General features: G+C 31.6%; 1 protein-coding gene across 1 annotated transcript in view; it reads right to left on the bottom strand.

Annotated features, from left to right (window-relative positions):
- Positions 1 to 5,580: 5,580 nt before the first annotated feature.
- Positions 5,581 to 25,410, bottom strand: part of TMEM65 (transmembrane protein 65) — a 52,901-nt gene continuing 33,071 nt past the window's right edge. The window contains exons 2-7 of the mRNA XM_045560520.1: positions 19,661 to 19,705; positions 16,606 to 16,673; positions 12,157 to 12,211; positions 11,251 to 11,293; positions 9,369 to 9,474; positions 5,581 to 6,182 (exon numbers count right to left, since the gene is read on the bottom strand). Of these exons, the coding sequence (XP_045416476.1) occupies positions 6,081 to 6,182; positions 9,369 to 9,474; positions 11,251 to 11,293; positions 12,157 to 12,211; positions 16,606 to 16,673; positions 19,661 to 19,705 (419 nt within the window). The 3' untranslated portion in view covers positions 5,581 to 6,080. The remainder of the gene's footprint in view (positions 6,183 to 9,368; positions 9,475 to 11,250; positions 11,294 to 12,156; positions 12,212 to 16,605; positions 16,674 to 19,660; positions 19,706 to 25,410) is intronic.

The following is a 25,410-nucleotide window of genomic DNA, read 5'->3' as shown; positions in this document are numbered from 1 at the left end:
TGTGAAATGCATTTTTATCTCATACTGAAAATTCAGCTTTTGTGTGAGTGCTGTATTGCTTTAAGAAAGGCATACCTATAGACTCTAATATCACTTAAGAAAAAGTAAAGTCATCATATAATAGCTTAAAGCAAAAGGAAGTGAAGAATCTAAAGCTAAAGAATTTAATGCCAGCAAAGGATGGCTTGATAATTTTACGAGGAGGTTTGGTTTAAAAAATGTCAAGACTATAGGAGAAACATCTTCTTGCTGACCAGGAGGCAGCAGACAAGTTCTCATACACTATTAAGAAAACCACTGAGGAGAAAAGATAGCTGCCCAAATAGGTTTTTAATGCAGAAGAAAATGCCCTATTTGGGAAAAAATTCCACAAAGAACATTTATTAATACTAAGGAAGAGAAGTGAACACCGGTATTTAAGGCAGGAAGGGACAGGCTAACTCTACTGTTTTGTGCAAATGCAGCTGGGTTTATGATCAGGACTGCCCTTATCTATAAAGCTGCTAAATTTCAAGCCTTGAAGGGAACAAATAAATACCTGCTGCTGATCTTCTGACTGTACGAAGGCCTGGACAACGAGAACCCTTTTTCTATACTGGTTCCATTAGTGTTGCCCCTGAAGTCAGGAAGTATTAATACCTTGCCAGTAAGGCACTGTCTTTTAAAGTTCTTTTGATACTGAACAATGCCCTTGGCCACCCACCCAGAATCCCTGAGTTTAACACCTAAGGCACTGAAGTAAGTGGTCGACTTGCCCCCAAGCACAATGTCTCTAATTCAGCCTCTACGTCAGAGAGTCACAAGTACCGCTAAGGCTCATTACACCCAGTACTCTACAGAAAGGATTGTCAACAATATGGAAGAAAACTCTAATAGAACATCATAAAATCTGGAAGGACTACACCAATGAAAATGTCACTGGTTGTTACAGAAAAAGCTGTGGAAGCCATCAAGTCTGAAACAATAAATTCCTGCTGGAGGAAACTGTGTCCAGATGTTGTGCGTGACTTTAGAGAATTTACGACAGAGCCAATCAAGGACATAATAAAAGAGATTGCATATATGGCCAAAAAAAGGTAGGGGGTGAAGGGTTTCAAGATATGGATCTTGAAGAAATTTAAGAGCTAGCAGACACCACACCAGAGGAATTAAAAGATGACTTGATGGAGATGCATGCTTCCAAACCAGTGCCAGATGACGAGAAGAAAACACAGAAGCAGCAGTGCCGGAAAACAAATAAACATTAGACAATCTGGCAGAAGGGTTCCAAGTATTCGAAACTACTTTTGACTTATTTTACAACATAGACCCTTCTATGATACAGGCACTGAAATCGAAGCAAACAGAGGAAGGATTGGTACCACATAGAAACATTTTTAGAGAATGAAGAAACAAAAAAATCAAACAAATTATGACATATTCTTGTGAAGTTACACCAAGTGTGCCTGCATCTCCTGACACTCCTTCCAGCTTCTCCACCATGTCCTCCTCTGCCACCCCTGAGAGAGCAACATCAACCCTTCCTCTTCCTCTTCAGCCTATCAACATGAAGACTATGAGGATGAAGACCTTATGATGATCCAATTTCACTTAATGAACAGTAAATGTTTTCTCTTCCTGATGATTTTAATAATATTTTCTTTTCTCTACTTTACTTTATTGCAAGAATACAGCATATAACACGTATGTGTGTTAATTGTTTATGTTATCAGAAAGGTTTCCGGTCAACAGTAGGCTATTAATAGTTAAGTTTGGGGGGAGTTCAACTATATAGGTGGCTTTTTGACTGACTGAAAGGGGGTTGATGTTCTTAACTCCTGTGTTGTTCAAGGGTCAAATGTAAATTATTTGCTAATGAATTATCCACAGAGTTATTGAATTCCAGGGTTGCTTCCCTGTGCTTCTGGACTATTTCCTTCTGCTGCCGTCAGTCAATATGCTAATCTTAACATCGAAGTATTAACCTTTAGGCTTAATCCAGACAACAATAACATGAAACAAACAAGAAAACATTTTACAATGCATTCCAAAGTGAAATATATTTCATATGTCTGAGATTTTCCTAACACCAAGTTTCTAGAATATAGCATAATACTTTCTCTTCATAGATATCTTATTGTTTATACTCTCGATTCTTTCAGGTCTTCCCTGACCATCCCTGCTTATGACCACTGGTACTTTCTATGAACCTTATCTTGTTTCCTTTATCTCTACAGAACCATCAGACATAAAAAATATTTAAGTGTTTATTTGCTTTTCTCCCACCAATGCCCCCCACAGAATAAGCTTCGTGAAGGTAGGGATGTCCTAGTTGTTCACTCAGTGCCTTGAACAGTTCCTAGCACATAATATACAATCAAAACCACAGAATTTGTTAAATAAATCTTGAGATTGTAAGTACAATCCCCTTACATTATAGATGTAAAAATGACTCCATAAATCTGGAGGTAAAAAGGAACCTAAGAAGAACAGTTTTACAAAGTCCATGCAACTAATGTCCCTACTGCATAGTAGTTAAGAAAACTGGCTTTACACACAGACAAACTTGGATTCCAGTCCACTTATTAGTGACATTATGGGCAAACTAACCTCTTCATGCCTCAATTCACCCACTATAAATTAGGGATAATAACAGCACCTACTTAATGTTATTTAGGTGATTAAATGTGATAATGTGTGTAAAATACTATAGCAACAAGTATTTAACAAAAGGGAGCTAACAGTATCATTATTATTACTACTATCATCATCATAAATCATCTCACTCAGGCTCCATGACCTGTTTTCTAACATTTCCCAAACAGTTTATGGTAAGACTGACCACCTAGTTTCTTCTAAGTCCATATAACTGAGAAAGAAACAGATTAGAGAGCTAAAACAGTTGCCAGAAGCAAGAGCAGCAAAAAAAAAAAAAAAGGAAAATGAAAAACTGTAAAAACCAGATTGCCAAGGTACTGCATTACAGTACAGTAATAGTGTCCATAAAGACAATGCTTAGCTACTAAGAAAAGGGTTACATTACATTTAGTGTACTATTTTAAGATGGCAAGAAAAATATAATTCTAAACTTAGGAAGATTCACCTCAAAATGGCTTATACAAACTTTTGGTGTAAAAGATAAACTCCCATTACCTTCAAAATTTACCTTCTAGAGAAAAACAGTAAAGTAAATGAGGCATTATTTATAAACGGCTTGGATATCTCTGCTGTAAATACATATCAGTGTGATTTATGCCAATCTCGCTAAGGCTTTTCTGTGAGATCACTTTTCTCTCATACTCTGTAACGCTGTATCTCAAGTGTGGATTTCAGGGAGGTGGTAGATAGTTCCATTTACTGTCTGAGTGACATTGCTACCACTTTGTAAACAAATCTGCGTTTATTAATCCTATTCCCTTTAGTGATAGAATAACCAAGGCCCTCTGTAAGAAAATCAAATTTCAAAATCAAAAACACATTCCAAATTTCTTAAAAGATATTATTTTGTTCAATTCTTTTGTAAAAACATTGGTCACCATTTAACATACAGTGGCAACAAAATGCACCTAATTTACATGCATCAACAAGTCAATAAATCATAATACATGGACAATACAAATTTCAAACGCACAGTACTAAAGTAGTTTATGTTGCATGTAACTATAATTCTTGTGCTCCTAATAGAGAAATAGCTAATATGAGAAACAAACAGTTCCAGTTTCAACCTGAAATAAAGTTCCTGGAGGAAACTAATATGAAACAATGATCATATGAAAGCCTTTATCTTAAAGGGAACCATTCTTCAGAAATCACTTTTTGCAAAGGCCCACACCAGTGTAGAACAAGATGTTGAAAAAATGTATACCTTCCATTAAGCACAAACAGGCTCCATTCTGAAAATTAATTACCTAAATGATTCAAATTTTTATTTGTCCATAAATTAAAATACCTTTCAATGTGAAGGTTGTATATTCCATGTTTTGACACCTTAAAAATAATTCTGCAGATGTTCAATTAAACTGACAATTCCCTAGGACTGGATTATTTTCAAGAGTAAAAAAAGAAAAACAATGATCAAAAGCCCTTTCTAAACTCACAGGCAAGGTTTCTGATATGGGATTTAATTAATAAGAAAAGTTAAGCACCACAATAAAATACTTTTTTAGAAAAAAGAAAGGACTGCCATCAATATACAAGCTAGGGAAAATTAGCACTTACACATTTACCAAAAAAAAAAAAAAAAAAGCACTCTAATCCTATGAATCTGAAATTTAAAAAAAAAATCATGTTGGTGTCTATGTGTGTTTGGTGTCTGTGTGTGGTATTAGATGGAAGATACAAACCACAATTCTGTTTGTGATCTCAAGTTATATAATTCTGATGTGATCCAACAAGAATGTTATATTATTTGGGTATCGTGAGATTACTATGTATTTTATATTGCAGAATGTATTTTCTTTTTTGCCTCAAAATCTATGATTAAAGGGTAGCACTTAATCATTATGAAGTGCGTAAGAGAGAAGTTATAACAAACTGCTTTGTGGAAAAAAACATGTCTGCAAATAAGAACGCAAAGTAATTATGTGCAAATAAAACTTCAAAATAAAATTACTGTAAATACAGCCATCCTATAAGCTTGTCTTCTTTTGCATATATTTAGCAACATAAATAATTTCAAATAGCCAAAATATTATTTAATTTTAATTTCAATTTCTCTCCTTCAAGATGTGTTTTATTACTCTGTTATAAGTAAGAGTAATTTTTTAGCAAGTGTAATAGACCACACACTAAAAACCTTTAAGGGTTCAGAAAACCAAAATTTATAATCCATATATGGTTATATTAAGTCAGACATACAAGACTAGAAATAAGTAACTTCAACCTAGAATATGCTTTAAACATCACAAAAGAAGAAAAAAGATCACAAAAGGAAGAAAAGATTTCCCTTCACATAACTTTAGACTATGTAGCAAAAAAGTAAAATATTACATATTTTCCCTTCAAAAGAAATTATTCAGAAATAAAATTCACTAAGCAAAATATAAAGAGATTAGGATTGTAAGTATGGAATATTCAGACTCATTCCATTCAGATGTTTTCAGATGTGAAGATGACACTCCAGAGGAAAAAAAAATCCTTTTCAAACACTATAATTTGTATTTCATTAACCTACATCACTTCAACTTCACCACTTATACCATAAACCTTCTTAACAGTTCCCATTCTCTACCTCTCTAAAAAAAAGTTTTAGCCTCTTAATTTCCAAGTGTCATGTCAAATCCCTTAGTTCATCATAATTCCACAATCCCCATTTAAAAGATTCTAAAATAATCATCTTCTTCCCCTCAGGAGTCAGAATCAACCATGTAAGTATTCAAAATTGGGAAGTTAAAGGTAAAAAAATCAACTAGAAATAAGTACACTTGTTCTATACGGTTTTATATAGTAGGGAGACCACATAATTCCTCTTTCTGATTAACCTCTGGGTCTTAAGACAGTAAGGTCAGAAAGTTGAGTAATGAATACTTAAAATACTTAAAATCTGCATCTGCATCCATTTTGAATAGATGTGAGAATTAACAAAATGACCAAAATTATGAGATTGTAAATGTTTACTGTGAAACAGTATAAAATTGATGTTGTCAAAAGGGCATAAAAAAAATCTTTAACTGATATTAAACATCTTAAGGAATTTGGAAAAATCCCAAGGTTGAATGTAATCATCAGGGAACAACAACAAAAAAGTGCTTTCATGCATGTACACATATTAAGTAACAAATAAGCAAACCCCAAGTCAATACAGTACATCAATGGCCAATACTTAAATAATATTGATATACAAAGAGAAAGAAAAAATAAAATGTTGACTGCCATTGATGAAAAAGCATTTCAACAATTTACACAAAATGATACTAAACATTTGTTTAAAAAAGATGTCCTAAGAAGATCAAGCCACAATAAGTTAGTGTTTTCCATAATACATGCTGAATTATTTGATCCCATATCTATACACTGTTACTGTCTTAATTCCTAAATGTTGTGACAGCATATTTTAATAACTGAGGTACATTAGTTTACATCATTTTATAGGTATTCTAAGATTAATTTTTCTTTTCCAGTTTTTCATCTTCTTCACCTCCTCCCAAGAAAATCAAAGGTAACATTCCTAGAATGCAGCCAATAGTCACCCCAACAGCTTTGCCCTAAGGAAACAAAAGAGAACATTTTTTAAAAGTTACTTTATCTCTGAAAGAGGTATCCTTGCTTATTATGATAATAGACAATTACTATATACTATAAAATTCAATTGTGGCTGCATTTCTTTTGATCATAGTAACTTAAATATAAAAATATGCTACCAAAATGTTATAAAACAAATAATATTTGAAGTTCAAAGAATGAGAAAATTTTTGCTATAAAAATAACATAAGAGAAATATTTACAAATAGAAAAAAACTTTTAAAAAATTGTACATATATTTTAATGCCAGAAGATAGGAAGGCAGGAAAAAAAATCTTACCAACTACTCTCAATATATTTGGATTTGCCATCCTTCGTATATATTCCTTTTCAATATTTATCCCTGTGTATACCTAATTATAGGTAGATATAACCATTATGTAAACTTACCTTTGTTTTCTACATCACTCTACCTCCAACTGCCACACGTTATAATAAACTCTTTTCCAAATATAATAAAAATAAGCAAATAGGTGCTCATTTTGTTTGCACACATTCTTCCTATGTTTCAACTGAAAACTAAACACTTCCTCAATATGGTAGTGATCCTTCTATTACTCATATTTTAAAGGGCAGTAATTAGAGATTTCCGATACAAAAAAATAATCCAAATATTCTCCTTTAAGAAAAATAACGACTAACCACCACCATTGGCAACTCAAAAGCAACAAAAGAGTCTCAAAACTATAAATAGTATCTATAACAAAGAACTTTAATATTAACATAAGTGATTAAAGTACAAAGTATTATAGTGTAAAATCCAAAATGCTCTGTTTAGGAACATCTGTCCTTAGTTTAGATTTTGTGTTAGACATTTAAAATGATGAGTGATGAATTTAATTCCATTTTACCTATTGTGCATATTTCTATACTCTATATGGATATTTTTCATTTCTATTTACTTCCAACAAAGAAATTCATTTCAATATCTTCACTAAAACAAATTCAGTCTAACTGAATTTAAATACATTAATTTTATATTTTACTCTTCTTCCTCATCTCCTATTAATGTTTCAATCCATTGTCATTTGACTTTTCCTTTCCCATTAAGTCCATGGAAATTGCTCAGAAATAACCACCAATGAGCAACTATATATCAAATCCAAAAAAGTTTCTCAGAAACCTTACTTGATTTCTTTATATCAAGAGAAACTGATTATTATTCATTGGTTCTTAAAACTTTTTCCTTGCAAGACCATGAGCTCTTAGGCATTCTCTAGGGTTAATTCTGCACATTCCCTCTGGACCAATAGTTCTCAACTTTTAGAGCAGAGCAGATTTAAAACACAAATTGTGGACCCCATCTCCAGCATTTCTGATTCTGTACATCTGCAGCAGACAGATTTTTAAGGTGTCCCCCATGACCCCTTCCTCCTGGTATTTAAGCCTTTGCATACTCTCTTCCCCTTGAGTGTGGGTAGGAAGCTCAAATTTGCTTCTAACTATAGGAAAGGTGATGGGATGTTGCTCTGTGATTATATTGCATTACCTAAAGATTCCATCTTGCCAGCAGACCCCTTCTCTTTCTCCTTTGCTGGCTCTGAAGAAGCAAGCTGCCATGTTGTGAGGGCCTAATGAGAGGACCACATGGCAAGGAACTGGAAGTGAGCTCTAGGTGGTGAGGGAGGCCTCTAGGAGAGCAGCCTGTGGCCAGAAGCTGGATCCCTCATAGCCCCAAGGAAATTAATTTGCCAAAAACCTGAGTGAGCCTGGAAGCAGATCCATCACTAGTTGAGCCTCCAGACAAGAACCAAGTCCTAGTTAGACACTGATTGCAGCCTTCCAGAGGACTCATCTAAGCTACGCCTGGTCTCCTAACCCACAGAAAATGAGATAAAATAAATTTGTGTTGTTTTAAGCCACTATGTAATTTTTGATATATCAATAGGTAGGTCTAAGAGAATTTGCATTTCTAATAAGTTCCCAGATAGTGTTTATCCTGCTTATCCTGGCACCACATTTGGAGAACCACTGCCCCATACAATCTCATCTTCTCCCATGGTTTTAACTAATACCTACCTTTTCAGTGAGGCCTACAGTGATCCTCCTATTTAAAACTTTAATCTGCCTCCATTCTAGCATTCCCAACCTTTTTTGCCTCTGCTTTCTCTTTCTATTTCCATACACTTATGAACTTCTAATATAACAAATATTTTTACTTAAAAGATTTGTTTATTGTCTATCTTGCTGCTGCCAGAATATAAGATCAACCAGAAAAAAAAAAATCTTGTTTTATTAACCAATGTATTCAAAACTCTTAGATCTACATAGAGTAGGTAAACAATAAATATTTGCTGAATGAATGAATAACAATACCCATCATCTCTAAGTCAGACTTCTCTAACTCTTGACCTTTAATTCAAATGCCTACTAGGTGTCACCACTTGAATGTCCTACTAGCATCTCAGATTCAATGTGTCTAAAGCAGAACTCATTACCTTCCTTTATAAATTTGTTCTTCCCATTTTGTCTTGACTTATTTAGTAGCAACATGATCCATCAAATTTCCTTCCTATTTAAAACTCTTCATTGGCTCCCCATTACTTAGACATGCGGCTCAAGCTCCTTAGCATAGCACATACAATGCCCTTCCTGTCTGATCCATGCTTACTTCTCCACTTGCTAGCTAGAATTCCCTCATTCATCTAGTGAATGTCTCATCAATAATTGAAAAATCAGATTAGATCCTATAATCACCAAGAAATCTCCCCACCAAAAGAAATTTCTCCCCCCAAAGTGTTAATTCCCTTACTTGTACCATTGTTATATCTTGCACATAATTCTATTACTGCATATGTCATATTAAATTATAACTTGTTTACATGTCTGGTTCTCCATCTAAACAAGTTCCTCAAGGATAACCATAATTGATTATTCATTTTATGTCCTTCAGTCTCTAACACATAACAGATACTTCTTAATATTAAGTGAATTGTATAAAGATTTTTTTAGAAATCAAGTATACCTACAAAAAATAAGGAGTCAATGAACAAAGTACTGTTCTTTGGAAAATTGCAAAGGCCTAGACAATTTTTGTTAATAACTCCACTCAAATCAACTTTAGCCTCAACTTTTTCAAGGGCTTGAACTATACAGGGACCTGCTCTGGCTACCCAAATTCATTATCATAAACCATATAAATTACTTACCAAATGTGTACTAACACGTGTTTGCCACATATCCACTTGCTTTGGTGTGAGATCAGGAATTGACAGGCCTAACCTGGAAGCCAAAGCTTCAACATAGCCTGCAAGTCTTTAAAAAAACAAGAGGACAGAATAGAAGTTTTCAAAAAGACCATGCAAATGTCCTCAGATAGTAAAAAACTAATTATTACAAAGAGAAACAAAATAATTTTATACCTGTACTTATTAGCACTCTAGAAACATGCAAATATTTTTAAACTTTTAATTTTTATTGTGTATAAATATATTATTTAAAAATATTTTCATATTAACATATTTAATAAAAAGTTAAATTGACTTAGAGCAATTATTCTCTATTATTACTTTAACAAGAATGATTCAAGATATATAAAACATTTTAACAAAGGATTATAATTTCTGCACTTATTCCAAATCTAGAATAAAGCATTTTAACATACAATATAAATTAATAACTGTCACCAGAAAGCAAAAGTTTCTAAAATTCATCAGATTGGTAAACTAAGAAAAATGGCCAAGAATTTTCAGGCCAATCTCAAGTATTTTAATAATTCTAAGTTGCCATCATTTATTGGATACAATCTTACTTTAAACTGTAAGAAAGAAAAAAATTTGCCAATTACACTATGTATGTGCTATCAACTATAACTCCACTATCAGATATATTAAGAATGCATGAAGAATGTGCATCTAAGAATCCATAAAATGTGGTATTTGTTATTTAATGATACCAAAAAAAAGGGCAGAGGAGAAACAGCTCTTAAATATAATGACTCCCATCAAAGTCTTCATCTCTAATCAAAAATAATTTTTTTATGATACAATCTAAAGCTAAATGGTTTTAAAATCTATTAGATCATTTGGTTCTACTAAACATAACAGAAAACTATACAGAGCTATAATATTATTAATTACCTTAGTGTTGGAAACTGGGAAGTAGAATGTTTAAGAGGTGATATCATGATAGACTTAGGACAGGAATTCTAAGAATATGAAATTCCTGCCATGGTCCTAAAACCCAGAAACTTTGTTTTTAACAGTAGCTTTGGCCTCAAACTCCAGTGCACAAGTCTAATATAGAAGGTTAGATCACTTATAAAGCTGTCTTTGCCTATACCATAGGGCTAAGCACAAACCCAAATCTCAGAATCTACCACTGAAATGAGCCATGGAAGGAAGAAACAAAATCAAAGACAGAGCAAGAAAGAGCATGTTTATCGTAATAATTAATGTCAACTTTGTCTAATTTATATTCCCCAGCTGTCCTCAAGCTCAGGAAGCAGCCAAGGCCATCTGGCACTTGGAAGAGAAAATGTAAAGAGAAAAAGACAGAAAGAGCTGGCCTTTTCTAAGTAGACATCTTCAGTTTGTCTCATCATTCCTGCCACATGAAAAAAAGACAGCAAACCCATATATGCTTTGGTCTTTATTTCCTTTGAAAGTTCCACTCTCAGAAAACATGCTCAGTCAGTATCCTCAAATTTGAGCCACATCTTGCTTTTAATCCTGTCTTATTCCTGGAGATGTCTACAAATATATATATAAGTCCTTCAGAAAATTTAAATTCCATTTGCTTACATTATAGTAGTTTTAGAATAAATTTTTGCATCTATCAGAATCACATATGAAAATTATTAAACACAAATGCCAGGGCCCCCTCACCAGAGACACTAATTCTGTATGACTGGGGTACAACCTAGGCATTTATATTTGATGCACACCAAAGATTTAGTACTATTGATTTAGAAATAGTAAATTAAAAAATTAATTCCAGAACACAAAGAAAAATAAGTGTCCCTTTTTTATGTTTCCCAATTAAAGGAAAATGGAGAAAAGAAAGAGTAGGTGGATAAATAAATGAACCTACCCAAGTCCAGCTAAATCTGACACAAGATTTCCCAGAGCAGCAGCTAAAAATTTGAAAAATAGGTACATGGATTGTTACATAAGTCAGAAAAATCATTCTAATACATCACTATGTAATCAATAAAGCACTGGTCTGGAAGAGTTCTCACATTTCGCAAACTTTAACAACTATATCCAAAGTAACTCACTGTATAACGCTTAATTTCAAGATTTCAAAATAGAACACAATTCTGAAATTATAATACTCTGCTCCTATGAAGTAGTGTGTTTGTTTCAGTTATGGCAGCCAATTTCCATTTTGTTTTCAATATTAAAACACCTGTACAATATTTTGTAGTTATATCTTTCATATAATAATATTTAAGTATATTTAGAAGTTAATGAGTAGAGCCATATGCTCTGAAATTTAAGAAAATCAAGAAGAAATATTTATTTCATTAACCCTACCTCATGCTTTATATACAATAAACACAACAAAGAACCATCCCCAAATTTCACCTTGATGAAGATAGAGTGGTAAATGGGGGAGAGAAAGATAGCTTTTTAATCTCACATTTCCTTCTTTGATTTTTTTCTACCCAACTGGGAAATTAATTTAATAGAGACAAGCGGTAGAAAGGTTTGAGGGTAACACTGAATTACCAGAAAAACTTGTTTTAACATGGTCAATATAGCAGACTATTGTTACTCATTAAGTAATAACACAAAGCACTTAAAATTTCTCAGAAAAAGAAAGTGCCTCATACACTAAACCAAGAATTAGAAGAATAGGATTAAGGAGATAAACTAATAGACAATTCAATGAATAAACTCATTCAAATAATTTATCCTCTTCTAAACCTAACCTACTGAAATGTTTTATAAATATACAGACAATGGAATAATAACATTTACTATTATTAAATACCTGCCATAGTTGAAATCCCCAAAATAATTCCAATAGACATCTCAATATGGGTTCCCTAAAAAAATGATTATAAAGAAATTAATCTTAAAAATTAAAGCTGAAGTGACTATAAAAGAATAGCAAAGCATTAATAAGAACAGATAAAATGGTTAAATCAACATGTTAGTGCTACAAAGTTACATACATTAAATATGCAGAAATATGCATATATTAATATAATGTAGTCAATTCACTTCATTACTAAATATATGCATTCATACAGAAATAACATCAATAACATTTTATTTATTAAAATTAGGCTTTTATAAAAATAAAAATAGCAATACATATAGAAATGCAATTCATCAAGAGTCTAGAATTTCTACTTTTCTACCACAGAGAAAGATGCATAAAGCTCTCTGAACACAAAGATTAACTCACACAATTTTAAATTCTGAATGATACATCTATATTATCGTTATTTACTCTAACAAGATTAAAAAGACAGACTAAACCAGTTTCTAGGGAAACTGAGGTTTGTCAAATTATCCGTATAACACTTACTTCTTCAGCCATTAAATAAGTAGTGAAACTGTATGATTCATTTATAAGCACCAAAAGCATTTAGTGCAATAGATTTATAGTAAAAATGAGGCTCCACTATATTTCCACTGAATTTATTTATTGAGAGAGTTTAAAATTTCTACATCTGTATCATCATTCCTCTGAAGAAACGGGGTTCACATTTTTACTTCCACTTCAAAGATAAAGAACTGAAGATTAAACTATTTTAACGGGTTACCACATAGAATAAAGAAGAAATCCTAGGATCTATTGTGTTAATTCAGTTCTAATTCCTGAGCAATGCTGTCATAAGTGTATTTAATTTTCAAGAGCTCTCTTGAATACTGATGTTTAAAAATTTCTAAAAAATCTTCAAATCTCAATGATACTTGTGGAGGGAAAAAAAGAATGTCCTGTGAAGAATGTCTTTACTGTGTCCCATAGTTACATTAAATTTGGTGTTAACAGGCAAGGTAATAAATAAATAAATAATAAATAAATCTAATACTAGTTGTCTTGAAGTTATACCAGGTTTATCATCTTGACACAATTAATCTACTCTGGAATTCTAATAAATTCTATCCTAATTAAATTGCAAGAAAAGTAATCCAAAACAACCACTAAAATATAAGTTATAAAAAGCAAACCAATAATATAAAAATATAATAAAAAATTATGAAACCAAAGGCTTAATATGACTAGCAGCCAACATAAAGGTCAAATCTACTATAAGCAGTTACACAGGAATTTGTTTTTATGACTATAACTAGGGTAGCAGCAGGAGAATACACCTAACAGGAAGGAGGAAAACACCAAATGTCTATGGGACAAGAGAAAAGAAGAATCAATTATCTCCTTAACTTACTATATTAAAACAGTCATAGCTGTCCCACAATGTGAGGAGGCAATCGGTATTTTAAAAAAATCAAAAGGTGAAAAACATTAAAATAATAGTCACTTATTTCCCTTTCCATAGATTCTACAGTTATATTATTTATGTGGTTTAGTCTCTGCTAGCAGTCTATTACAAACTCTCACTGGAAAATTTCACTGTCTCTGAATTAGTGTGCATTTATCACAGGAAAATATTTTTGCCATACTTGTTACTCTTAATCAGGTATTGAAGTCAGTGGTTTGAACATTTATTTCAGTATTATATAAATAAAAACTGGTGATAAGTCCCTGAAGCTGGATTTCAATATAAACAGAGTAACAAGCATCATTAATAAAAAGTATTACTAACTTGTAAAATGGAGTTAACCATTTCAGGCCCAGAAAAACAGTGCACACTCAGTTATACTAATAATGAGGCACAGACCTGGGTAACACAATATAGTGGACAATACTACAAAAATTTGAATCTAGACTATGGGGGTTTGGTTTGGTTTGGTAGCTGTATTTAAAACTAGATATTTTTAAATGTAAAGTTTGTAAATGTAAAAGTAATGTTTAAATGTAAATGTAAAAGTAATGTTTAAAGTAAAAAGATATGTTACTTTAGGTATTTACTTCAAAGAAATGAAAAGACCATACTGTGAAGGTCTTTTGAAGGATCTAAGAAGCTATCCAGTTTCTCTACTCTGATCTCTCTTCAAAATCTCCATACATCCCTCTTTTTGCAAAATATATCATCTAAACACTTCTCTGTAGCAAAGGATAATGTTTCAGCATTTGAGTATCTAAGGTCTTCCCTATTGAGGTGAAAACAAATGGTTATTAAGACAGTGGTATAGGTAGGTGCTGTCAATAAAGAGAATCTAACATGTTGAGTGAAATTGTGTAAAACTGGAAGAAATATTTCTCATAGAGAAGCTTTAATTCAGAAAATCTATTCAAGAACACATCAAGTCTTAACCATAGCTTATAAATTCATCATAATGGGGTTTTCATTACAATTAGATCTGATTTACATTAACTATTTAAATAATCTAGCCAACTCAGATTTTAGTAGTTTCAGAAAAGACAGTGTGGTTCTAAATAGTTGAGTAAGTTTCTTAACACTCACAGATATATAAATTGGACAACTGTATTGTTATATACATATTAGAAAAATACCATAATCAGTCAAAAACTAGCATTCTGAAATTATATTTTAGGGCCACTCATTTAATTTGTGTCAACCTTTAAAAATCTGGTCTTTCCTGACTACTGCATGAAAGAATTCTGCAATGGTGCTTATCACCTTCAAGTTGTGTGTGCACGCTAGAGCATCTTCTGTGACTGTTCACATAGCAAAGGACCTTCCTGCTGTGTGAACCCTGCGCATTTCCTCAACCAGGAAAATGACCAGACTTTCTGGATATCTGATCCTTGCCAATTCAGATATATGGCTAGACTATACAGTAAACAAACCATTCTTGAATGAACAGATTTTAGATATTCTTTAAGTAAATTTTATAACCTATACAATGTAAATTACTTTTTCATCCCTATTTTGAAACCAAATCTTCTATTTGTTGATTTGTAGTACATATGATCTCCAAAACACCAAAAAAAAAAAAAAAAAAAAAGCTTGATTCTCTCATACATATTTTTCTCACACTCAATAATCCTAAGATCATTCAAGGCTCTTTTTGAGCAGTCTCCTATACTATAGCTATCATTTATAGAATTTTTTAAAAAGTTAGAGTCAGTGAAGCTGACAATAAACTCTGAGTCCTAATTCAGAATAAGTTTCTAGTTATGAAGCATTGTGATTTTCTCAAATGACTTTAAATAAAGACCCCCACCTGAGAACTCATAAATTGGTATCCAAAGTATTTGATACATTTTTCTCTTCCCAGAATACAAGTAATAGCCCTTCAACCCACTTACTAATATCTGGAAAGGATAATTTCACATTGAGTACTCTAAAAATATGTATTAAAAGTCAACAATTGCCTTCTTAACTGGACTATGATCAACTCATTTTACTTGGACAAAATAAGAGACAAGTGGATAGTTTTTTGACTGATTATGGCATTTTTCTAATATGCATATAAGAATAAACCTACCCAATTTATATATCTGTGAATGTGAGAAACTTATTCAACTATTTAGAACCACACTGCCTTTTCTGAAACTATTAAAATCTGAGTTGGTTAGATTATTTAAATATTTAGTGTAAATGAAATTTAATTGTAATGAAAACCCAATTATTATAAATTTATAAGCTGTAGTTAAAACCTGATGTGTTCTTGAAAGTGGGTAGAGCACTGGGCAACTTTAAAACAATTGCATTTTAATCATGGATCTATTAGACCTTAGAATATGAACCCAATACTGGTATCCATTAACAAAAGGTGTTATATAATAGTAAGACAAGTAAGTCAGCCATCCTTGAGATTAAATAACACTTTTAAGGAGAACCTTTACATTAAAATGACCACAGCAAAGGGGAACTTTTTGTTTTTCTTAACACCACAATGGAACAAAGGCAAAAGGGTTGAATAAATTCAGTGTTCTGAATTGAAACTTAAGACATCTTTGGGTTAAATGTCTAGACTGAAGTGTAGACTGTATCAAAACACCCTTTAAAACATTTTTACATGGGAAAATTGAACAATGAACTAATCAAATAACCTATATATGATCATTGCCAAGACAATTAAAGAACACCAGAAAATTTTACATACTTTTTTCTTTAATAAGAAAACTAGAACAGCATAATACAGATCCTGAAATTTTGGTCTAAATGCCTTTACCAAGACTGTCTAAATGCTTTACCAAAAATGTTAGTGATTAATATACACAAAGCCTTTAAATTGAGCTATAATCTATTAATAACTAACTTAAAATATAATAAAAATAGCTTTGTTCGTTGTTAATTAAAACTTTATAGTTATAATATGCAAATTATTAGGAAAATGTAGACCACATTAATTTCTTCATTAACTCAAAATAGAAGCAGTGAGAGAAAGAACTTACTGCAACAATCATAATTGCATTATCCAAAAAGCCAAACCCTACGAAAGGTATCGCATTGTGGATGAATACTGAAAAACATCAAAAACAGAAAAATATATTTTAAGATTTCCATAACTTTAAAATGACAAAAATAGACCATATAATCAAAGTCTCCTAAATAGACTTGATAAGCTTTAAAATTTGCTTTTCATTTCCCAGAGCCAACAGATCCTGCTACTGCTATAAGTTTAACTGGCAGAAGCTATACTGGGAAAAACAAAACAAAATAAAAAAATACATAACATTTAAAAATAATTGTGTTAGGCTCTTGTGTTTTCTTACTGGCAACACACACACACAAATATATATACAGTTAACAGCAGAACAAATTAGTAAACATATAGGAGTACCATATTTTACCTGATTAATTGCTACTGACATCAATCTCTTTTTCTCTTATGCCTAGAGACTGATATCATAAAATTACTCTCTGTATTAGAAATAATGAAAAATGCACTAAATCAAATTTCAGGGAAGCTATTTGGTTGCTTTTATTTACTAATCAATTTTTTAAGGAAATGTTAGAAAAAGGTGATTACCTCATCTATATTAGACATCTATGTGCAGCCTTTTTCCCCTCACAATTCATCAACATCCCTAAATACTACTATAAACTATAAATGATCATATTTGATTTAAATTGAACTGTAACTTCATCCCTTCCTACCACAGGCACACCTTTATCTCATCTAGCTGGTACATAATCTGAATGATCTATTAGAAGTATAACTAGGAAGAACTAATATCTATATATTTTTATACATTTAGCCTTATTTTTTTCATATTTATATCTTTAGGGGAATGCCTAGGGCATAGTAGATGTTCAATAAATAATAATTAAGTTGAGGACCACTAACCTGGAAAGGAAGAGAATTCCCGATTGAGAGAATTGAAGGCAGACTGTGAAACAGATTAAAAGCTGGGAATAGGTAAAAGACTTTATTCTAATTAATCTATAAAATTGCCAAGGTATAGTCAACATCAGCTCAACTGAGGACTTTTTTCAACAAACATTAAAATCCTGAGTTTTATACTATATCCAAAAAATAGTCCCTTAAAACCAGTTGGTTATTATGTGTGTTCACTGATTTTAGAGTCTTTTTTCTTTTAATGCCGTTAAGTCCATAAAAAGCATAATTAATATAATCCAGAAGTTATAAAAGTTTGATATTACTATATTGAGTTTTATATCAATCAGGGAAGGCTAATAACCAGTTTTTAAAAAAAATCACTTTTACCCACAACCACTATCAAAGACTAAGATCATAGGAAAATACTAATAGCATATACAATACAATAATATATACTATTATATGTAATATTATACAATATTACATAAAACAATAAATAATAGGTATATAATAGGTCGTTTCAGATTCCTTCTTGTTTTTAAGTAAGAATGTCCAAGATCAAGGGCAACATCTTTAATTACAAATATTATTTTAAAAGCTATTAAAGATGATAAAAATCAAATAGCACATTAATGAAATGGGATTTTTCATTTAAAGAGTCTACCCTTAGTTCTTTGACTTATTGCCTAACTGAACATTCAAAATTTTATAAGAAGCAGATTTTAAAACCTATACAAAATATAAATTTAATAGGTTAAAAGAATATAATGAACTTTTTAAAATTCACTAAATGAAACATAGAAGGGAAAGCTACTTAAGGATGGCAAAGTAATGAAGAAACCAGTTGGAATCACTTAGTATTTTGGAATTTATTTGATGGCATTCCTAAAATTGGCCAGTTACAAATATCTTAAAATTAGGTGTTTAGGCCATAAAATTAAGATTACACTAATAGCTATCCTAGGAACTTGGTCAGTAAAAATGGCACACTGCTACAATAATCACTTTGGACTATAAGATATACTATGTTTTTAATGTTTATAGTCAAATAAATGTGTCCTATAAATAAATATTTATTTTAATCCAAAGGAAAACAAAATAATTTTTCAAAAAGTTAAAGTAAATATGTACTGGGCACTCCAATGGGCACTTAAGATACGAAGATAAACTTGGTTCCCAGCCCTCAAGGAGTGTTAGGTATGATAACACAGCCCTATAAATAGTTAATTTCAATATGACTTACAAAAAATGATAAAAGTATTATATAGTGTTATGGATATAGATTGTAAGAATCTAAACTGGGAGAATAAGGAAACATTACTTGAGAAAAGGAGTTTTAAAGAATTCTTAAATTGTTTTTCTATGAGGAAAGTTACTAATTTCTAATATAAATTACATTCTACCTGTGAGAGAAAAAAAGAACTGGCTACTAAATAGTTTTCTTTAAATTGTATAAATTTGCTCTCCAGTATGTAATGATCTCTTGCTAATTTGTGATTTCTTCAATTTCCTTTGGGAAACACTATTTTATAACTCAGCAGTTGTCAGCAAATCACATTTATTATTTATCTTTAATTTCCAACCTATTCAAATTCACTACACTGTTAAGCAATTCCCTTCTTCCATTGTCTTTATGATAAGATCCCAAATTGTTTTACAGTATTCCAATGTTAGCCCTTGAATATTTATTCCCATCATAATAGAGAAAAGAAAAGGCACCAGCAGCACTGTATAAGGTTCTTCTTCCTGGCGGTTTTAAATGAACTTTACTTTTTTTCATTCTTTCTTACAAACAGCCAGCTGGAAGTATTTTCTCCACCAGAGAACAGTTCAACCTAACCTTCAGCCTAGAAATTCTAATTCTGCAGTTATCCAACTTAAATTCAAACTAAATACATCTTTTTCCCTGGGAATTAAGAAAACTTCTATCGTAAGTATAATTCTATTTCTAAATGGTAATATTTTAACAATATTAGATATTCTATAATTTTGTGTCATATCTAAGCCAAGTATATTAAACTTTGTGCTTCAACATAGTGAATAGAATAATCCACTCTATCTGGAAAGATTTAATTGTTGACTCTTCTGTGCCATCAATGAATGACACAGTTATTTCAAGTCCAAAAGACAAATGCACACATATTTAACAATTATAGAACCATTACCATATCTCAGCTGTCCTGGGGTGGGTGGTAGAGCTTCCAATTTTTCTAAAGGGGAAAAAAAGGGTGTGGGGCAAGAATTAGTTACCATAGCAAGATTTTGCAATGAAGAAAATACCAGCAGATTTACAAAGTGGGAGAATATCAAAGTTTATTCATAAATTCTCTTTAGGTTAATGGACCAGTTATCCATACAGAAAATATTACTTGGTATGGATTAAATCACAAGGCAAGCAAACAAAACTGAGCTTAGTCACAAGCCTACCATGGACTCTGTAGCCCTGGGTAAATTATTTGTCTTTTATTTTTTTAAAAGTTCTTACATCTATGTAATGATCCTGTTTACATTAACTACAGTAGAGGAACACTTCAGAAATATAGATACTCTTATTTAAGATGGCAACCCTAGATGACTTAAGAAATATATGCACACAAACAAACATCATTGATAGTGGAAAAAAAGAATATTCAAATAGACCTAAATAGCCTTTAAAAAGAGGAAAAAAATTTTTTAGAGCAACTATTTACAGTGACTTCACTGGATTGTGTTCTGCTCCTTAATCTCCACTGATAACATACTAAAAATTTTTTGAAATCTATACTCCTGGATAATATTCTATACAATAAAATGAAAAAAAAGTAGGATATTATTCAAAATCACAAGTAACAATATACTATTTATAATACATGTCATAAACATACAAAGTTTTCTCAAGTATAAAGCAGAGTATCTTTAAATGTCATCATTATATCTAAAAATTAATAATTATTACAAGAAGCAACCTATCTAATCTCATAAAAATAACCATCTCACCATTTGTATAAGTACAAGAGTAAACTATGGTAAAGAGGTAGAGAATTCTACCTTCTTTATCATCAACCAATCCAACAGAATTAACTGATGACATATAGAGAAGACCCCACATAATGGATCACTCTAAAGATTTAGTACAAACAAATTGTCCAAGGAAACACATTACAAACTGGATATACATCTTCTGAAATATTTATTTATAATTTATGACAACACAAGAACTAAAGAATTTAGTATGAAAGCAAATAAATCTCCATGGATAATCTATATAAAAAAGGAATATGGTCTGTATTTGTGACTGGTATTTTACTTAAAAAGCACATAGTACCATAATGGCTTTACAATAACAAATATACTAAAACCTAGAGTTTAATCAACTATCACGGTATTCAGAAAGTTCTAAGAATGCAGGTTTAAGTTTTGTCTTTCCTTTTTTAGAGGAGTTAAGAAATGAAGATACACTAATTTTTGTAGAATTTCACATCTGATTAAAATATTCTCCATTCTTTGATTAGTACCATTAACTCCAAATCTACTTTGAAAGCATGCAAATGGTTTTCTAAATTTCTAACTAGGAATACAGGATACCACTATACTCCAGAGAATTTTCTGGTGAAGTAAACATGCAAAAGTGGTTACATACCAGAACTATTTGTTAGTTGCATTACTCTCATCATCACTACAGTTCTGACACTGTGAGGAGAAGTCCTTGTCAGTTGACTGGAACATCTTGAAATACCTAAAAATTCAACAAGCAGGACCTTCCCAATAGAATGAGAGTATACACAGTCCTTGCTTTTACTTCTACAAATTCCCAACACATTGAGCAAAGTATTAAAAATATTCTACAATGCCTAAGAAGAAAGGATAAGGGCTAGGCAAATAGAAAATGTGTAGTAGTAAAGAGAAAAAAAAATCACATAATGTAATCAATATTCCTAATCTTTCTTTCCTACTACACATAAAGATTAAAAGTTAAAGGCAATGAAAAAATGTCAAGAGAAAAAAATACAAAATAAAGGAGTTAGAGCAGGGAGGAAAGCCTCTGGCATAGAGATGAAAGTAAAATCAAAGCTCAGATTCTGCCTTCTGCTTCACAAAGAACTTAAGGAGTTATAAGAGGAATCATGAAAGGAACATTTCCTAGAAAGTGGAAATTTTATTGGAAAGTGTCCATCAAAATGTTTTAAATCAGAAGTTATTTTTTTATTATATTAACTGAATTAAAACAAACACATCAGAAGTAAAAAAAAATTAGCTGTATAATATACAATAGAACTTGAAACTAAGTCCAAGGTTTCAGCAATCTATACAGGTTTTAAAATGCAATTGTTAAAAAAAATAAATAAATAAAATGCAATTGTTGCTAATATAACATCCCTGGAAACAGTCACAATAAACCCCAGAAGCTTTATTTCCTCACATATATATCTTGACTTTAATAATTTTCTTTTGACACACTGTACACTACCTATACTTGTATTAGAAATATGTTCTACTCTAATGTTTTATTAATTAGACTATGGAGTTAAAAAAAAAACAAAACACCAGTTCCTTTCATTACTCTGTGTGTGCGTGTGTGTGTGTCTGTGTGTGTCTGTGTGTGTGTGTGTGTGTGTGTGTCTGTGTGCCCGCACCCACGTGCACATTATATATACAACATACTTTTTCCTTTCCTGGATACTTTTAAATAATGAGATAACCACTCAGATTATACTTTACCACACCATATTTGCCACAATATTTCCAATAATGGCTGAGTAATCTCTTATTAGACCAATTCTTCTGCTTAGAACAACTATAAAAAAATATAATAAATACCTGAAAGCACTGGAAAATGACAAAAAGCGGGTTGATTCTGGAAGGGAATCAACATTTAGAAGAAGAAATGGTACTCAATGAGTTCGTTTACCTGTTTGTTGCAGTTTTTAGCCTGAGGGAATGGCCCAATTACAACATAAAAAGCAACTAAAGCTCTGGTAAGAACTCTTCATTCTGTCTGAAGAACCAGAGGACAGGTTGCAGGTAGTCAAAGCAACTAGAAAGTGAAAGAAGAATCCTGGAAAGGATAAAGTCAGAAAGCAGTAGCTCTAAATAATGTGTATATCTTCTGTTCAAATCTATAGCTGACTTGTAAACCACACATGTACAGAGCAAACTCAAAAATATCAGCTAAGGGTAAAATAAATGAATATCTGGGGCACCCAAAGAGAGAGTTGGCAGTTTCAGCCCAACCATTAATTCCTTGCTAAAATAAACAAACAAAAATCAGTACTTTTCAGAAGAATAAAACAAAATCCAGAGCCTCAACAACATAACTAGGATACAATCCAAAACTACTTCATAAACAAAAAGGAAACTGTGACTCATTTTTAAGAAAAAGACAAGAGACAGACACCAACCCCAAAGTGACTCAAATGTTAAAATTAGACAAAAATTTTAAAGGAGCAATTAAAATTACATTCAAAGCATAAATGAAAATATGTTTAAATGAATTACAAGACAGGAAATCTCAGCAGAGAACCACGAAATATTAAAAAGGACCATTAAGAAGTTCTAGAACTAAAAAATACATTATCTGAAATTATAAATTAACGGGACAGGATTAAAAGCAGAATGAGGGTGATAGAAGAAAGAGTTAGTGAACATAACAAATCAATAAAAATTATTCAGTCTGAACAACAGAGAGTAAAAGAACTGAAAAATAATAGACTGTGGCTAAATATCAATAGGTTTAATATATATAAAACTAGAGTTATAGAAGGCAAGGAGAGAAAATAGGAACAAAAAAATTTTGAATAAGTAGTGGCTAAAAATTTCTCAAATTTGATGGAAGACAAATATTTCAAGATATTCAGGAAGTTCAGTAGACTCCTGAACTTCAGGATCAATATAAAGAAAATTAATCATAAAGAAAAAAATCTTAAAAGCAGTCAGAAAAAAAGGGCATATTAAATGCAAAAAAACCCCAAATATGTGAATATGCAGAAAGAAAAAAGAAGTTGTCAGTTCAGTATTCTATATCCAGAAAAATTATCCTTCAAGAATGAAGGCAAAATGAATTTCAAGTAAGTTAAAATGCACACTGTAATCCCTACAACAAGCACACATACAGATAAAATGCAAAGAAAATATAGTTAAAAACCTAATAAATGACTTGAAGAAGAATTCTAAAAAATATTTAATTAAGCTTAAAGAATGAAGGAAAGGAGAAGAGAGAAACAAGAAAGTCAAACAGAAACCAAACAGTAAAATACTAAACTTACATCCAACCATATGGATAACTTTATTCAATGTTGATGGACTAAAAACTCCAATTAAAAGTCAGAGATTGTCAAAATGAATGAAAAAGCAAGATACAACTATATGATATCCACAAAATTACACTTTAATAGGTTGAAAGTAAATGAATGGCTAAAAAAAATAATACACACACACACACACACACACACACACAACACTACACAAAGTATAAGCTTATAAAGGCTGGGGTGGCTATACTAACATCAGATAAAGTAGACTTAAAGACAAAGAGTATTACCAGAAATAAAGAGGGACATGGCAAAATGATAAAAAAGGGTCAATGCATCAAGAGGCATAACAACTATTTGTTTAAGTCTAATAACAGAGCTTCAAAATGTATGATATGAAATCTGACAGAATTAAAAGGGCAAAATAAACACTTCTGCAATTATACTTGGAGATATAAAAGCCTCTCCTTCAGTAACTGACATAAAACTAGGCAAAAATATCAGCAAGATACAGATTATCTGTATGCTACCAACCATGCTGATCTGATTGTTCTTTATACAACTATACCCAACAACTGTAGAATAGACATTCAAGTGCAGGTGGTATATTCACATCAAGATAGAACATATGCTGATTTATAAAACATGTATTAATAAATTTATGATTAAAATCATAAAGAATATGTTTTCTGACTAAAATGGAATCAGTAACAATAAGATATCTAGAGAAAACAAATTTGGAAATTACGTAACATCTTCTAAATGCATGGGCCAAAGAAGAAATCAAAAGGGAAATTAGAAAATATGTCAAACTAGGCCAGGAACAATGGCTCACGCCTGTAATCTCAGCACTTTGGGAAGCCTAGGCAGGAGGATTGCTTGAGGCCAAGAGCTCGAGATCAGCCTGGGCAACATAGCAAGACTGTGTCTCTACAAAAACTAAAAATTAGCTGGGCATGATGGCATGCACCTGTAATCCCAGCTACCTAGGAGGCTGAGGGAGGAGGATTGCTTGAGCCCAGGAGTTCAAGGTTGCAGTGAGCTATGATGATTCCACTGCACTCTAGCCCAGGCAACAGAGCAAGACTCTGTCCTAATTAATAAATAAATAAATAAATTAATTAATTCAAACTGAATAAAAATAAAAATACAATATATGAACGTTTGTGGAATGCAGTTAAATGAATGCTTAGAGGGAAATTTATAGTTTGAAATACTTATATTAAAAAGAAGAAAGGTCTAAAATAAATGATCTAAGATTCTATCTTAATAAGCTAAATAAAGAGTAAAGTAAATCTAAAGTAAGTAGTAGAAAGAAGGAAATAATAAAGAAAAGAGCTGAAATCAATAAAATAGAAAGCAAAAATAAGGAAAGAAGCAAAGTTAGTTCGTTGAAAACAGGTCAACAAAATCAATAAACCTCTATCTATGCTGATCAAGAAAGAGAGGGAAAAGACCAATTGCCAATATTAGGAATAAAAGAGGCAACATTGCTACAGATTCTACAGATATTAAAAGAGAATATTATGAATAACGTTATGCTAACAAATTCAACAACTTAGATGAAATGGAAAAACTCCTTGAAAAATACAATTTACCAAAACTGACATAAGATTACACAAAAAAATCTGAATAGCTCGAATAAAATTGAATTTGTTATCACACACCTTTATATGTACACACACACA

The sequence above is a fragment of the Lemur catta genome, chromosome 9, assembly GCF_020740605.2.
Source record: "Lemur catta isolate mLemCat1 chromosome 9, mLemCat1.pri, whole genome shotgun sequence".
Taxonomy (NCBI): Eukaryota; Metazoa; Chordata; class Mammalia; order Primates; family Lemuridae; genus Lemur; species Lemur catta.
Note: the sequence above shows the minus strand (reverse complement) of the source record. Positions and strands in the feature narration are given on the sequence as shown.